Source organism: Podarcis melisellensis, assembly GCF_964234715.1.
Source record: "Podarcis melisellensis genome assembly, chromosome: 2".
NCBI lineage: Eukaryota > Metazoa > Chordata > Lepidosauria > Squamata > Lacertidae > Podarcis > Podarcis melisellensis.
In genome coordinates this window covers 93,563,799-93,581,551 of record NC_138529.1, presented here as the reverse complement: position 1 = coordinate 93,581,551, position 17,753 = coordinate 93,563,799, and the positions used below count along the sequence as shown (strand labels likewise).

Genomic DNA, 17,753 nt, shown 5'->3' with positions numbered 1-17,753 from the left:
TCTTGGCTATCACTAGTACGTTGCTGCAAGAAGACTGCCTGTGAGGGAAGGCCACCCTTGTGCTAAAAATGTTTCCCCACCCCTGCTGCAGGATTACACCATGTGCAAGATGTGAGTGCACAAGTGGCCAACCTACAGGGGAAGGGGCCATGTTTGAACTTGTGCTCTATGGAAAACACTTCTTACTTTTTCCCCATATAACCTTCTGAAGAGCTGGCTAATACGCTCCGTAGAAAGACAGGAAAAGAACACAACTGGCAGTAGTGCTCCACAGATAATTTTATTTATTTAGTTGCTTCCTTAGCCACTCATCTGCAAAACATTTAATCTTCCTGTTTTCATTTCCTTTCTTGTAGTGGATGGCAAGGTTCACGCCTTCCCCCTCTCACACGGGCTTCCTTTGTTTATGATGAAACTAATGAACTGCCCGTCAGTATTATCATGAGCTGTATTAATTTTGTTCCACAAAGTCAATGGGAGCCATTGACAGATATGTGAAAAAGTGAAAGGGCTTCTGTTGTTGCTTGTGGTTCGGAGGTGGTGGGGAGGCTGTGGGGAGGAAGCTGCTGTCTGTTCAGTGCATTAGCAAACCCAGTATCAGGAATGGGTAGGTGAATGTTTCACTCCCATTTTAAACAGGCTTCTTGATCGCAGCTCCTTTATTTTGACTCTTCTAACTCAGTGGGAGATACTGACTACTGTGGGATAAAGTAAAACAGTGTTGCGTTGACTTCTCTTTGTCTCACTGTGGCTAGTGTTTGTGTGTGTGTAAGAGAGAAAGAGAGGAGAGGGAGGAAGGAAGGAATACACACAGAGAGAGACTCAGTTTGTTCCTCAGAAGGGTGCAGTGTTACTGAAAAGGCTGTATTGACAATAATGGATGGGAGCTGGGGGGCTGGCTTTTATGTCTCACAACTGTCAAGAGGTCTTGTCATCATTTTACCGTGGATTAGCAACAGAGCATGTTCTCCAGTATTATGAGTTCGTTAAAATAACCCCTCATAAGAGTCATGCTGGGAGGAAGGAACGGATGACAGATTGTTATTGTTTCTCTGAATGGTTGTACAAACGTTATGATCACCTAGATCATTCTAATGTCCGAACTGAAATTTCTGAAGCTTGGATGCAGCTCTTACTCTTTAATTCATAGACTGAAATCCACAAAACCCCCTGGAGCTGGGGTAAATAGTACTACAGGCAGAACATGTGTGTGTTGCCTATAGCCACAGTACCCTGAAAGCACCCAGTCCTGCCTGACCATGTTGGGCCTGGTTAGTATTTGGATGGGAGAACTAGTGTGTGTGGAGAAAGAGGGCTGGTTTTTGGAAGGCCTTGCAAACCCACAATTCCAGCCATTTGCCTGCTAAAGCTCAAGGTGCCCAGAGATGTGTGGACACCATTGGCCACCATTGCACAACCACTTTTGCACTCATGGTAGCCATGATTTGCATGAGGCCTGAACTGTAAATTCATCTAGCTGCTTTCCACTCACCCCTTAGTGAGATTTAAATGGGAACTTGGTGTTATGAAAAGTTCTTACCCATGAGAAGAGCATGCTTGATGTTTGGTATGCTGATTGCATATTAGATCTTTCACATGGGGCTATCTGGGGTGACTGGAAAAGTCACCAGGATATGGAAGAAGATCAGCCATGTGAATCCAACATAACACTACTGCTTTCCTGGGAGTTGTTTAGATTTATATTAGTGTCAGAATGGTTGACACCTCATCCCATATCCTACTAGCGAGACAACTTTGAACATTGTTAATGAAGAATGAGGTATTCCAGCAAGATGTCTATCTTGCCCCGGGAATCCAATTATAACGATCTCATAGTGTGTGAAGAAGATCAATGGCAAAGCACATCCAGCCCAATAATTCTTTGGAAGAGGAATATTTTAATAAGAAACCAGTCACTTATATGATTTATAGAGTAACTTCTGTCAACTGGCACCCTGTATATGGGGTGATCTACTACATGATTTAAAGAAGCTATTTTTGACGTTCTTGGGCTCACTCATTATGATGGGCAGTGTTTGTGTGCAAGAAGGCATATTCTACTCATGCGCATGTGTGCACATGCACAGTGTATCTCTACCCTCTGCACAGGGAAATGTTCTGCTTCTCCAGCTCTGGGATTCCTAACAGTGGGGACAAATGTCAATGCCCCCTGTCAGTCCCCACTACAAAATTCTCTCCAAGTGCAATACTTTACTTTTGTCAGTGCGGAACCACAGAGAGCTAAACCTGGGGACACAACCTGCTTCCTTGTACGAGTGACAACTGACCCATAATTTTTTAAAAATAAAATTTATATACCGCTTGAGTGTAGAAAAAAGCTCAAAGCAGTTTACAATGAAGATAAAACTGAAAATGTACCTCTAATATGTATGCTGTAATTAAGTGGTAGATCACATGTTTTGAATGCTTAGAACAGGGGTCAGCAAACCTTTTCAGCAGGGGGCAGGTCCACTGTCCCTCAGACCTTGTGGGGGGCCAGACTATATTTTGGAGGGGGAAAAAGAACAAATTCCTATGCTCCTCCAATAACCCAGAGATGCATTTTAAATAAAAGCACATTCTACTCATGTCAAAACACCAGACAGGCCCCACAAATAACCCAGAGGTACATTTTAAATAAAAGGACACATTCTACTCATGTAAAACACGCTGATTCCCGGACTGTCCGTGGGCTGGATTTACAAAGTGACTGGGCTGGATCTGGCCCCCGGGCTTTAGTTTCCCTACCCATGGCTTAGAAGGTTCCAGGTTCAGACACCATTTAAAATGATATTGTAGCTGGTGATGGAAAAGGCAAAGGCTGAAATTCTGGAGAGTCACTGCCAGTCAGATTAGGTAATACAGACCTAGAAGGATAAATAGTCTGACCTGCTATAAAGAGACCAAGGAACAAGAAGTCTGAACACTCAATTTGCAAGGAACACTCAATTTGCTGGTATTTGCGAAACCAGGCTTACAGTGCAGCTACTTAACGGTTTCATTTATATGTATTCATTTATTACATTTATATACCACTTTTCTCTTTCAAGGAGCTCAGGGTCATATACATGGTTCTCCCCGCCCCCCATCCTCACAACCCCCCTATGAGTTAGGTTAGACTAAGAGATAGTGACTGGCCCAAGGTCACTCTGTGAGCTTCATGGCTGAGTATGGATTCGAACCCTGCTCATAGTCCAACACTCTAACAATCACACCACACTGGCTCTACACGCTAGCTATGACTCCTCTTTTATATCATAGCAGCCTTCACCTTTATTTGTGGCCCATCTGATTATTTTTAAGGGGTATGATACTGATGTCAGACTATGTTACTTTAAAGAATTCTCAACTTCTTTAAAGAATTTCACAAACAACATGCAGGTGTTGCATAGTCGATGTTGTATCAGCATGATTAAAATATACATAGCAAAATAAGTAGCAATGTACAAGGTGCTATAAATAACAGTCATTTCTGAGTTTGAGCAATGAAGAATTTTGGCATGCTATGGCCAAGTGTTTAAACTATGAGCTCAATCTGAAAAGGGTATTGCAGAGAATGAATTTTGGTGGATCTGGCTCTGAGATGAGTTGGTCAGCTTATCATGCAAACAGAGTAGCAAAGGATGTAAAAGGACAGTGTGATCCATCTGTACACAATGGACATGGACACTAGAGAGAAATAGAATGATACAACAGAGCATTAAGGCAACACATGATGTATGTTCCTAATCAAGAATAGATGGCACCATAACGTGAAAAGTGGGAGGCCCAGGCACAAATCCAAATGGAAAATCTTCCAAGCAAGAGAATGCTAAGGACATCTGAAACAGTCACATCAATCATGTGGATTTGGTGAAAGGGTGGGGGCTCTTTTGTTTTTTAAGGGCAAAAGGAAATAAAGGTTCACAACAAGAGAAATGGTCAGCGGGTTAAGTCTATGTAAGGCAGTGGGAGGAGCTGAGTTTGTAAGCTCCCCTGAGCCTTGTTCCTAGGGCTGGCGAGGAGTCCGCTTGCTTCCAAGTGGTGACTACTCCACATTCCACTTATGATGTCCAAAGGGTTCTGCCAAACGGATCCTTCCTAACAATGTGGAGAGTTTCCAGTCCAATACCGGAAAGTCAAAAGGCAGAAGGTGTTGGCACAGAAAACTCCACACACAATATGAAACACCCACTAAGTAAGCAGAACCAAAAGTTATAACTGAGATGCTGAAAACCCACCACAGGAGGCCTTTTGCATGCGAGCTAAAAAGCATATTCGGGTTCTTAAAGGTGTCTGGACCTCAGAAACAGAGAGGTTAACACAACAAACTGAGCAAATTCCACAACTCAGGGTGTCTCAATGAATACAAGGAGGCTGCCTGCTTTAGATTGTCACCTTCCAATTTGGGGAAGAGAAACACCCCTCACATGGTAGATTTCCAGATTGCCCTAACACCTGAAGAGAAATCTATGTGTGGACATGTGTTTTCTACTGGATGCTGCTGTATTTTTAATGTAAGGAGAACAAATATTTGAACTCTTATGGGGGAGGGGTTCCTATTCTGGACATGGCAACAAAAAGTGAAAATGGAAGCCACCCCTGCACTTGTGAATCTGCTTTTCAGGACATGTCTTGAGATGCCACCTTCTCAGACTTGATTAGAAAGAAAGAGATACTCAAAGAAAGACCACTTACAGTAATCTTCATGTTTTGAAATAAAATCACATACTGTACTGAACTGCCTGTCAGACAAGGCAGGCTTTCTACTGACTTCATGAACAGCAAACTTTTTCTTTTTTGCATCATCTATTATGTCTGCGCTGTCCATTATGCCACTGACAAATGCGTCTAAGAAAACATTTGTGCTTAATAAAGAATAAGAAGTTTTCCTTTACAGAAAAGCATGCCAATCCTTGGGATTTGTACTACAAAATTTGCCATTCTGACAGACCACAGATGTCTGTGTCTCATTTAGAGCACACTTTATGGTCTGATACACTTATTTAGCCAGGTTTTAAGAAGTCTGCATTTTAGGGAGGGGGAGCAGTACAATTTTATAGCAAATGCAACAGCAAAAAACCCTATTTTCTAAATCTCTTCTTCTCCGTCAGAGTCTAGAGAAAAGAGGTTCAAAGTACAGGTTAATTCTTTTTACAGCTTCATCTAATCCTTCTTTTATTTCACTAGAAAAGACAATTTCTTTTTTTATATAGATGCAGAACTGTATTATTTAGCAACAGACTGTTTTGAAGTGTGTGCACTTCCCTTTTCTCTCGTAAGCTATTGATGGTATAAAGAAAAAGACTAAAAAGAAAATTCTTGTTTGAATAAAACAAAATCCACTTGTCCTCTCTGAAATATTTAGCTCTCCAAGGAAAAAATTCTGAGTGGGAAACCTCAGCCCTAAAGAAAACGACGCTGAGACAGGTTAATTAGAATGAACCTTGCATGACTGATGTATTTTGGTGTGTCTCTGGCATATAGAAAGGAACAGTTCCTATATATATATATATATATATATATATAGAGAGAGAGAGAGAGAGAGAGAGAGAGAGAGAGAGAGAGTGGGGCTGGCCTAAACCGAAAAGATAGATTTTAATCTATTTGCTTTGAACCAAAACTTACTGATACTGAGTTAAAACCTGATTTCCATGTAGCCTTTTCATTAGAAGCACCCAAGGGAACACTCAAGCAGAGCCCAGGGGACAATAATGGACATTGTGAGGTGACACACTGAGAGCCTTGTTTCAGGGTAGCCATGATGAATGAGAAGAATCCAATAGGCTTAAGAGATCTAGACTGGGTGATGGGATAGGAATGGTAATTGTGACTCCTCTTTATCAGGATAACTGCAGCAGTTGGAGAATTCTGCCTCTAACAAAGCAGGCAGCAGGTCTCAACCTTTGGGAGGTGTGTTGCTTGCATGGCTGCTGATGAAGACATTCATTCATAGGTGTCCACAGTAGTGGAGTTTTTAGATGGAACATCAAAAGCATGGGAACACTGACAGAAGCTACTGCAACAGTGCTGGTAAGACAGAACATCTAAAGAAGCCTACCATCTAGGATAAAACACTAAGAGTGAAGACCCATAAAATGACAGCAGATTCTCTCTGTCAGATGTTCATTATCAGAAAGCCAAGTGCTGTTTTGAGGCTTCAGGGAAAAGTCACTTTCCCTGGTTGCCCCCCTCCAATTTCAGAATGTCAAGGCAGCACCCTACAGCCAGGTTCCTGATGAGGCTGCAAAGCTTATGATGTCTCAAGCACTTAGCTGAGAGGAGCTTTGTTAAATACAGTATATCTAGCTACAACAGGAGAGCATAGGCCTTGGGGAGGAATCATGTCTCAGGAGAAGAGCACAGACTTCGCAAACAGGAGGTCTTAGATTCAATCCACAACATCTCCCACTAAGAGGGTCATGTGCAGGCGATGGGAAAGACAAACATTTCTGCTTGAGATTTTGGAGAGCTGCTGCCAAATACATGGACAAATAGTCTGACCTGCTAGGAGTCATGATCCTGTGTTTCTTGGAGGCTGATGCAAGAGAGGACAAGACTGGTGGCTTGAACCATTGTTTGACCTGCTTGTGCTATTACTGCATCCATCAGAAAACCAGGCTCATGGTGCACCTAAACAAATGCCATGGCTCTACTTTTTATATTGTGCCTTTTGGACTGGACCTGGAGAGGAGGGAGCAGAACTGTAGCAGTAGTTCAAGGCTCCATTCAAGAGGCTTGTTCTCACTCTTCAGACTTTACTTATTAAAAACAACCACCGCACACATTAACAGCTGGCACATATCATTGCTGCCAGCTGTTTCATCATCATCATCTATATAGTGCCATCCACACTTTGCAGAATAAAAGAGGACAGGTCCCTGCTCCAAGGGCTTTACAATCTAAGGTTTGGCATGGAAGAAACAGAATAAAACTGGACGGAAGTGGAGGCTGGGCTAAATGGGAGAACAATACACAATTATGCAGGTATTTGGAGCAACAGGCCTGATTACATCAGGGCAAGGAAGGAAATAGTTTCCATCCACTTTCTATTCAGCATAGTGCATGTTCCTTGTACTCATACTTTCTCACCTCCTGTTTAGAACCTGGCTTTTGAATTACTGGGTTGGTGAACAGGTGGATACGCCTGCAATTTTGTTAAAAGCTGGGCTAAGCCAAAGTATTGCTGAACTGATACTCTGGAGTCAAATGGGGCATGTCTGGGGCAGAGGGTGTGGAATAAACTGTACCATTATACAGTGTGTTACGGACTAGGCTCTTTGACTTTTTCAATGGCCAAGAACCAAGTTTCCCTCACAGTTATGCATTATCAGATAACCCAGCCCCCCAAATTCAGCTGGTCTCTTTGCTAAAACCTTATGTCCTAGTTGTTTTTCTGCATTAGGTAAAATAGTTGTTGTTGTTTTTTAGTTCTTTGTGGAGGAGTATGTTCTGGTGGCTGCTCATACCCATATTTGCCTTTTAGCAATGAGTCTTCCCACCTGCCCCGGCAATTAGATTCAGACCACATAACCAAGTCAGAAAAATGTGAATGGATGCTTTATTAACACTTATTGCACCACTATTCAGTTGTCTCAATTCCAATATACACAATTTTAGTGCTCTTTTGGTGCCCCTGAAAATGAGTCATGACCTTCCCTTTCATTATTAATGAACATAGCACAGCCCATTTATTAAACCTGCACTTTTCCCTCTGCTCCATATGCCTGTTTTCCCTTCCAGTATTTGACATGTGACAGTAAAGCTCAGAGCAAATGTCCCTAGTGCTTCCTCCCTTGCGAATTCTTGCCACCTGCTTCATAGCGTTGAACAGATGTATATATGTAAACCATTACAAACCTGTTCACCCAATCATTTATCATTTTAAGGAGAGAAAAATACTCCAAAGGCACCCCCTACTCCAAATTTTACATGTTTGGGTGAATTACTATATTAATATTTTGAAGGCTGTGTTGCAAAAAGGTACTTGAAGCTATTTTAGTGCATCACTCATAACAAGTAGGCTTTTTTTTATAAAAAAAAGAAACAAAACTTTCAAACCATGACTTGTTGTTGTTTTTTAAAACAAAAAAACCCTTCTACCATGAAGAAACTGTATTTTCTATAGAGAATCCAATGGAGGTGTTGCATTATTCATCATCAAATGAAGAGGAAAATTTCAATTGCCAGTTTCTAGTAAATGGTCTAATTAAGAAAGGGAGATTCTGAGCCATGGACAGGCGCCACAATCATTAAAGGCCATTTTCCAGCAGATTACAGGTCTCCGGTCTATCAACGAGAATGCTGAACTAATTAAGCAGCAGAAAACCCAGCCCAGGACAAAAGTCTTCAGATTACGCAAATGTGTGTATGCAATGAAGGGGCTACGCTATGTCACTTTAAAATCAGAACCTCCCTCCCTTCAGACTTCCTAGCTGAAGTATTCCTATAAGGTAAGGGAGAACCATCTTTTTTTACTCTGTCAAGGGCTGCATTCCCTTGGAAAGTATTACTGTATGCTGGTGGAACAAGTGATGGTGGAGCTAGAGACAAAAGTGTTCTGGATTAATTGGTCCAGAATACAGACCTCCCTTCCTCAATTCTTTTCCATGGCCACTTCAAATAAGAATCCCCAATCCTATGCTGCTCTACTCAGAAGTAAGCCCCACTGGGTTTGATGGGGTTACTCTCAAATGGATGCTGTTCTACGGCCTAAAAAATAAAATAAAATAAAATAAATGCATGGCTAGTGCATTAGTGCAAGGGACGCGGGTGGCACTGTGGTCTAAACCACTGAGCCTCTAGGGCTTGCTGATCAGAAGGTAAGCTGTTCGAATCCCCATGACGGGGTGAGCTCCCGTTGCTCGGTTCCAGCTCCTGCCAACCTAGCAGTTCGAAAGCACGTCAAAATGCAAGTAGATAAATAGGTACCGCTCTGCCGGGAAGGTAAACGGTGTTTCCGTGTGCTGCTCTGGTTTTGGTGTTCCGTTGTGCCAGAAGCGGCTTAGTCATGGTGGCCACATGACCCGGAAAAACTGTCTGCAGACAAACGTCGGCCCCCTCAGCCTGTAAAGCGAGATGAGCGGCGCAACCCCAGAGTCGTCTGCGACTGGACTTAACAGTCAGGAGTCCTTTACCTTTAGTGCATTAGTGCAGGGATGGGGAAATGTGGTCCTGCAGATGTTGCTGGACTATTAACTTCCATTTTCCCTGACCGTGAACCATGCTGAGTGGGGTTCATGGAAGTTGGAGTCCAAACAACAGTCGGAGAACCACAGGTTGTCCAGCACTTATTTAGTGTTAATGAAGCAAATATGCCAAACTTTTGAAAAGTGTGCTCTATCCTATATTCAAATTATTCAACATTTATGCCTAATCTACATACATTTATGCCTATGCCTTCAGGCTACTGGCATCCATTGCTCTCCTCTGTTTGTTCAACTGGTAGCTCCTTCCACCCAAGCTTGATTATCAAACTTGCACAGGTGTAGAGGTTATTTGCTCCCAGTACTCAAGTTTAAGCGTGGACCAAAGAAAAGCAGAAAAGCTCTTTCTGGCAAAAACTGGTATCAGATATTACCATTTTAACACAAGCTGAACATAGGGACTGGGGTGGGAAGAGTAAATTTATTTCCCTGTTGATCTGCATAAATCAGGCTTCCTCAACCTTGGCCCTCCAGATGTTTTGAGAATACAATTCCCAGCATCCCTGACCACTGGTCCTGCTAGCTAGGGATCATGGGAGTATAGACCAAAAACATCTGGAGGGCCGAGGTTGAGGAAGCCTGGACTATAAACCTTTGGCAACCAGAGCATGTGTTTTCATTCAAGTACCATTTCCCCCATTTCTTCTACTGGAGTTTTTTCACTGTAAGTCAAAAGCGCATAGGAACAGCTCATGATTCATCCAATTACAATACGGACGTGGATAGACAAACATACAGAGAGATAGTATTGCTCTAAAAATGCACAATTTGTCTTTCCTTTCCTTCTGCTATATTCTCAGTGCAGAGAGTGCATCTCTAATAATTGTATGATTGGCTCCTTCAGTTCTGGTTTTTAAGAAAGTTTCAAAAACTTGCCCTAGTTTCCCCTTACTTTTCAATGTAAGTTTTTGTAGTATATGCTGCTGTCGAGTCCTTGTCAACATTTACTGAATTTTATTCTATTGGGCATATTTAAAACTGCTTTGAATATGTTTTATGTTTGTTTTTAATGGCATTGACATGAGCTGTATTGAGAGGGCTACAGTCTTGAAAATGGCTTGAATGGCAGAATGAATGACAGTCCTGACGTAGCACCATATATGATTTTTACAATTCAAAAACTGAGAATGAGAAATGAGAGTTATTATATGGAGACAGAAGGAACTTAATTCATGATCATGGAACTTATGCACATCTTGTTTAGCTACCTGAAAAACCATATTCAGCCAGGAAGGTCTCAGCCAGGTAGCTCACAGCTGCCCTTCCCTTCTTGGAGGAATGACAATGATATTAACAAGCAAGCAAGCAAGCAAGCAAGCAAGCAAGCAAGCAAGCAAGCAAACAAACAAACAAACAAACAGAATGACATTTAAAGATTATTGCTGAGCAGGACTTTGTAGAATCTGGAATAACTTTTGGTGCTGTTAAGCACTAATTTGCAAACCTAATCAAAACCTTAAAATATAACTATTTTGTAAGCTTGAGACTCATCCTCAGCAGCTAGTATTAAGTCTCCGGCTTGCCAACAATGATGCAAAACTGCTAAACTTTTGCAAAATTCTGTAAAGAGTCTGTCTGGGGAAGAACATAAGAGAAATCTACCGGATTAGGCCAAAGGACCTTCTGAGTGCTTACATGCTAGCTTGTTCACTGAGATAATCTGGAAGGGTGCTGTTAGTTGTCCCCTGTGCTACAGAGGCCTGACTGGGCTCAACTGTAAGTCAGCCATGTGGTGTCAATTGTCCAACACTTTCCCAGCAGAGATTTGGCAGGCATGATCACTTTTTACTTCCAGGTGTCTCTTTTTGTGCTGTGATCCTATGTGATCATGGTATATATCTGAATACAGTGGTACTTCGGGTTACAAACACCTCCGGTTACAAACACTTTGGGTTACAGACTCCACTAACCTGGAATTAGTACCTCAGGTTAAGAACTTTACCTCAGAATGAGAACAGAAATCATGCAGTGGTAGTGGGAGGTCCCATTAGCTAAAGTGGTTCCTCAGTTAAGAATGGTTTCAGGTTAAGAACGGACCTCAGGAACAAATTAAGTTCATAACCAGAGGTACCACTGTATTGATCTGAATATTGAAACTATGTGGATGGGGTCAAGCACTTGATGCCTGACAGACACTTATGCACTTGCATCCAGTAGCTACACAGTACTGCATCAAGTGGAATCAGCTCTCATCCTGCTGCAGGTGTGTGTGAAAGCATGTCTCATTTATTCACATTGTGAGAATTTAACAATGTGCTATGCAAGTCTTTTACATTTTTTTTGTATTTTCAGGTTCTTTAATGCAAATGCAATAAGAAGAAAGTACAGTATGACATATGATAGTTGGAAATACAATTATGTGATTATTGTCATCTCTCAGTTTTACACAACTTGTCACCCCCCCCCCCGCCATCATCATTATATCCCACAACTTACTGAACCAGCTCTTCACTGTGGCACATTAAGGTGCTTCTGTAATTGAGCAACATTACTCTATGCTGCTTCAAGCATATGTTGAATCAACATCTATGATCTTCATATTCTGCACTGTCTGGAATATGGCCCAGTAATAATACCTCCTGAACATCTGGTAACCAATACCCAGTGATATCTATTATACGCAGGAATCACATTTAATATTTGCTCACCCCCAACACATGCAAAAATAAGTGAAGTTGGCACAACAGCCCTTCCAACATGCAACAGTCTCTAAACCACTGATAATATTCAGCTTAACAACAACAACAAAGCCCAAGCCTGCTGTGTTAGTAGAGCAGAAGCAAACCATAAAGATCAACCGTGCATGCGAGAAAGTACAGTGCCAGTGTGATCCCAAGCACTGCCAAAGCAATGGCCATTAATGTTGCTGTATCAGCATTCTTCCTTTTCCAGCACAGCTGTTTCATGCATGGATTGGCTGGGCCATGGGGTGAGCCCTCTGTTACCATGCCGAAGACTGAGAAACAGCCTTGGAATCAGGAGCAGTAGAGCAGCCCTCTACTGCTGATCTCTAATAGCAAAGGGAGGCTGGGCAAGTGCGGTAGTGCAGTACATCGCTTCAGCTCTCACTGCTCAAAACTGCTGTTTGTGCTGGTAAAGCTGATCAATAGGACCGAGCTGACCGTTGGCTAAATCCTACTATTCCAACTTAGCTGGCTTGGAGTTCAAGCTGTAAACTGGCTGAAGTTCAAGTACTTCCATTTAACTAGGTCATGGATCAGGCTGCTCATGACCTAAAATAAGGGGTAAAATTCAATGAACAGGATAATGTGTGTTATGGATGCACACACCTTATGCAAAAAATAACTGTCCATTTCTTAGATATGATTTTGCACTTTGAAATTAATGATTTGCATAGCATCTCCTAATCAAAATATAAGCAGGATTTCTTTCTCTGAAATCGAGATTGCTGTGTTGATACTTAGTACACTGAAAATGGAAGTAATTGAGATTTAATGTACATTAGCCCCCCCCCTTTACAACTCTTCTAATAATCCAATTGGCCCTCAGTAAACCCATGTCTAATTATTTCCAGCACTGAGGTCCATTACTGCTATCAATTTTTTTATGAAGACCCTCTCCCCACCAATGCTTTACAAACATTTTGCAAAGTTCCTATCTGCAATGCAAATTAACTATAATCACAAATCCTTCCTTAAGTGGTCATAGGACTAAAGCCTAATAGTATTCAAGATCTTTATATAATAAAAAACAAGGAAGCGATAAGGGTTAACTCTTATGACAGAGTATCTAATCCTTAGGATAAAATTTACAAGAACAATGTTGTAAAGTTTGTGGTGATGATGCCCAAGAAGTCTTGTTCCCTTGCTTTCTAAAACATTTGCTCTCCTAATACACAGGAAAACTGTTTATCAAGGGAGTTGATATAAAACAGTCACGACAGTGAGCATGCCTTTCTGTTTGTTTTCTACAAAGTTTTCTACTTAGCCATTGTGTTCTCTGGGAGGTGTCAGAGACATATATATGGAAAATGGTGCTTAAAATTTAACTGTGTTCCTGCTAGTACAGAACACAAGGCCCATTTTACTTACTGTGTTGTGAGTGACATGAGTAGTTCCACAACAAAGACTACCTCACCTTTCTCTGTGATTTGCAACACCCTCTGCTGGCAAATGTAAAAACAAAACACTTTTTGCATTTAGCAATAATTGTTGCTATGTGCTCTGTTTTTCATTTCCTTAAAGTACTTTGTAAAGACGGAATCACCTCACATGCAGTTTGTATGTTCACAGATAGTTATATTTTAAAATTATTGTTTAGATCTCCCTTCTAGAGTCAAATAACATATATAGCATAAAGACGGCCACTTTTTCAGATTTATTTATTTATTGGTAAAGAGAAGGTAAAACAAGTTTTTCTTGTCAAATTCTGCATTTCCTTTTGACGCTATGTCTAACTTTACTGGAGCTACTATTATAGTATTTCTTTACAAACCTGTACTTTGGGATGAGATGATCTTTCAGAATCAACTGAAGAGGCAAATGGCTGGAGCCCAAACAAATATTTAAATAATGGCATGGACTATATAGAACAGAATGATTTTTCAAGTCTTCGTTTATTCTCACTGTGCTTTGTAGCCAGAGAAGTTGGGAAAGAGAAAATATTGTATATAGATAAAGAAAGAATTTTAGATGGGATCTCCCCTGGGTAGCAAAAGGAATTTTTACAACTGACAGAAACACAGAATCTACAGGAATTAAACTTGAGTCAAAGTATTGGTAGAGGTAGTGGTTCACTGTCTGTGGTGAATAAGTTAGTGCATTTGTCCTCCAGAACGAAGTACCATAGAACTATTGGTAAACAGAGACCAACCCCTCCGCCACATCAATCATCACTTGTGTCTTTCCAAACTTGTTCAAAGAGAGCATGACCAAGATCTGACCCTGGCTGAGATGTTTTCCTTAACTCATGCTGGGGACAGGGTCTCAGGGTCTACTGCCTTGTAACTATAGATGCCTGTTTATTACATATATGGTGCATTTCAACAAATATTTAAACCTCTGCACTTGTGTCATAAGGCACATCACCATAAAAAATAAATAAATCCCAAAGCCCATGTCAAATAAGGTAATAGCTTACTTGCTACAATGGAATAACATCCCTTGCCTATTCCTCCTTCTTGCTCTGACAATAAAAATAACAGCAATTGTCATGCGGCTAAAGTAACATATATACGTCCTTAGAATTCAAAGCAAACAGCTTTACCTGGCAAACTTCATACAGCAATTTGTACTGTTCCTCTTGCTTCTGCAGAGAGCACAAGCTGCATCCCATGTTTAAGAAAACTGTCTTTCTTATTCACCGCAAGAGCCCGGGAAGTTGTTGTTAGCGAGCATGCATGTAGATATCCCTTTGGCACACTAAGAGAGTCAGATGAAACTGGAACGATTTACGTTGGTGATGCTCTGATCACTGGCAAGCAACTCTGCCTTCTTCCTTAATGCTCTCCCTCCTCCACTCACAGTACACAACACTCCCTCTACTGCTTTAGTCCAATGCACACACTATATACTGCTGCTCATGCATATTAATCAGCTCTCATTGACTATTCATAACAGACAGTGATACAGAAGCTATAATTGCTGCCTATGACAGCTGAAATTTCTCTAATTAACAAGCAAGCACTTCAGTAGCAGGGCATAATAAAAGACACTAACAATTCTGTAAACCATTTTGTAGCAATTACAAATAAACATGACTGCATTTTACTGTGGTCCCTAAGGATAATTCTTAGCATATTTAAGCAGTTTACAAATACATTTTAAATGTAAGTCATAACCAAAACGAATCTGCTGCTGATACAGAACTATTACAAGCAACATTAAACAGTTCAGCAAAGTTAAATAAAACACTCCTTAAAATATTTAAGAGAACGTGGTCACAACTAAATGGAAGTCTGTAGTGAACAAGCATGCATTTAGCAAAAAAGAAGGAAGAAAAATGAAGAATGGAACAGCTCAAGGAGCTGATGCAACTAGGAATGGGACAAATTCTGCAACTTATTTTCATTAAAGTACAATATTGCCAGCAAACCTCACGATAATATAGTTCTTTATAAATTCCACCTGACATCAGAATGGTTACACATTATCACAGCACCTATTAATAGTATTTATGTGATGATTCTGTGCTTATGCATATGCTAAACAGGAGCTATATAATCAGCTGAGCACACTTCAAGGTCCTCTAAAGACCATATAGCATGTGCACTCCATGGTAATGTGACTGCTATAGTTGCTTTATGATGTGTATTTAAAAAACCCTCTGTATATTTACTTCCTTCAGCTGGTAAATTCTAAGTGAAATTATTCCCCATTCACCAAATGAAATCATTACCTAGTGATGATTTGCAAGTTTTAGCTTCATCCATTGTAACACGCCTATGAAGGGTCAGGTGTCTCTTTGTGTTCAGAAATCCCACAAACACTGTTTCTAGCTGGGAATACATTATAGGAAAGCAACAAGGCCCCCCCTTTATAAAATGTAGATCCTAACTTTTTGCCAATGTAATCAAGCTAGCATACACTGTCCCCCTCCCCTTTGCCCCTGGAACACCTCTGGTCACCTCCAAACACTCAATACTTTGCAGAGGAATTCAGTTGCTTACTGGAAATTGAGGTTTGCACAACTAAAGCGCATTACAGTGCTCTGTCTCTCTGGTGCAAGAAATTTACTTAAAAAACACACACCGCCACCTGGCTTCTTGCAGTTAGGAAAGTGATGGGAAATACACAACAAAGTGTGGGATAACCATATAACCTCCCTACAAGACATATAACCTCCCTAGAAGAAGAAGAGTTTGGATTTGATATCCCGCTTTTTCACTACCCGAAGGAGTCTCAAAGTGGCTAACATTCTCCTTTCCCTTCCTCCCCCACAACAAACACTCTGTGAGGTGAGTGGGGCTGAGAGACTTCAGAGAAGTGTGACTAGCCCAAGGTCACCCAGCAGCTGCATGTGGAGGAACGGGGAATTGAACCCAGTTCACCAGATTACGAGTCCACCGCTCTTAACCACTACACCACACTGGCTCTCTCCTACAAGCAAAACAGAATGAATGCTCAAGAAAGAGGCTATCTGGAGGAGTCCCCTGTGAAGTAGGTTAGGTTTGGAGGTGGTGAATGGTTTTGTAGCTGAGTGGAGATCAGAACTGAGTTCTATCCAACGCTATTACAATATTCTTAGCCACTGTGCCTCAATGGGTAATAGTGGACTGAGCCTTAGGAGGCACTTGTTCACAGTAGTATCCACTGATTGTTGGCTAAACTCACCCATTGACAGTATGTGTGCAGTCTGAGAGTCGAAAAAGGGCCCTGTGAACAGATGAAGCCTGTTATTCTTTTCTGGAAGTAATTCTTTTCTTATCCCACAACTGGACACAGTGTGGTGGATGTACAGTAACTGTATTGCCTCAAACCAAGGAACATTATTTTGATTATCAAAGTGTGGTGTTAGCCTCTCAAGTGAAGCACAAACATTGCCAAAGAAAGCATAAATCAGCCATCAACCCACACCACTGTGTATGTTCACTCAGCAGAGACAGGTTCCTCATCAGATGGCTGTGGAGTGGACAAGAAAGATCAATAACAGTGTAAGGACTCTGCTGAAGAACGAAAGGAAATATGGTGGCAGGTTCTTTCTGTAACATGTCTACCCTTAATGACAACTTCTGTTGCCTTTGCCCTTCTTACCAAAACAGTCTGCATTGGTTTTTTGAAAGCTTTGGAAGGATTTGCAATGCCTTGTCTTGGTCAGCCCATATGTTAACATGAAAAAGTATTTCTCTAAGGGTTTGAACGTGGGAGAACCTTACACAGAGTGAAGTGAAAAGAAAATCTGAACAGACCACAGGATCTCTGGGGCAAATGATTCAGGAGACAACTTTGGGAAGACTGAATGTTCCCTGAAGTTGCTTGGAGTTTCACATTCCCAGGCTGCAATCTTATGCTTGCTTACTTGGAAGTTAACCACATTGTACTCAGTGGGAGATAGGTTTGAGTTTCATGTCTCAAATTTCCCTGTATCTGGAGGTTCTGTCTCCCAAGCTTCTCCCAGCATATCCCATTGTCCTTTATGAAGAGTGAATGGAATCTGACTCTCCACTGGCCACATTCTGCATTTGTGACATCAACAGCATGGTACGTATAATGTGTACAGTGTGTTCTTTGGTGCACCAGGAACTGGAACATCTGCTAAGCTAATATAAGAATCAGGAAGATTGGGATAACAGCTCTTCAGCTGCAAGTGAAATGAATCAGTAGTTTATTTCATCAGTACGAGTTAAATGAAACAAAATAACAGGACAGGTCCCTGATGCAATTCAGAAGCAGTCCCTGTTAATACACAGCTACACAAGAATATCACCACATACCTTTAAAATATTCTGTAATCTCAAATGGAAGAATAAATCAAGAGGGTTGGCTTCCCATGTTCTTGTTGACAAATATTCAACAACCCCTGTGGTATCCATGTGGTGTGATGGAAGTGGAGTCAGTGTGACTATCAACCAAAGAGCCTTTTCTAAATTGAGGATGCTTTTCTTTTTGT

General features: G+C 41.2%; 1 protein-coding gene across 3 annotated transcripts in view; it reads right to left on the bottom strand.

The window, feature by feature from the left end:
* PDZRN3 (PDZ domain containing ring finger 3) overlaps positions 1 to 17,753 on the bottom strand; it is a 177,050-nt gene that overhangs the window by 33,794 nt on the left and 125,503 nt on the right. Inside the window, exon 1 of one of the 3 annotated variants that reach the window (XM_081901457.1) lies at positions 14,412 to 14,667. The exons of the other annotated variants lie outside the window; for them this stretch is intronic. Coding sequence (XP_081757583.1) covers positions 14,412 to 14,480 — 69 coding nt within the window. The 5' untranslated portion in view covers positions 14,481 to 14,667. Of the gene's footprint in view, positions 1 to 14,411; positions 14,668 to 17,753 lie in introns of those variants that run through there. 3 annotated transcript variants of the gene reach the window in all.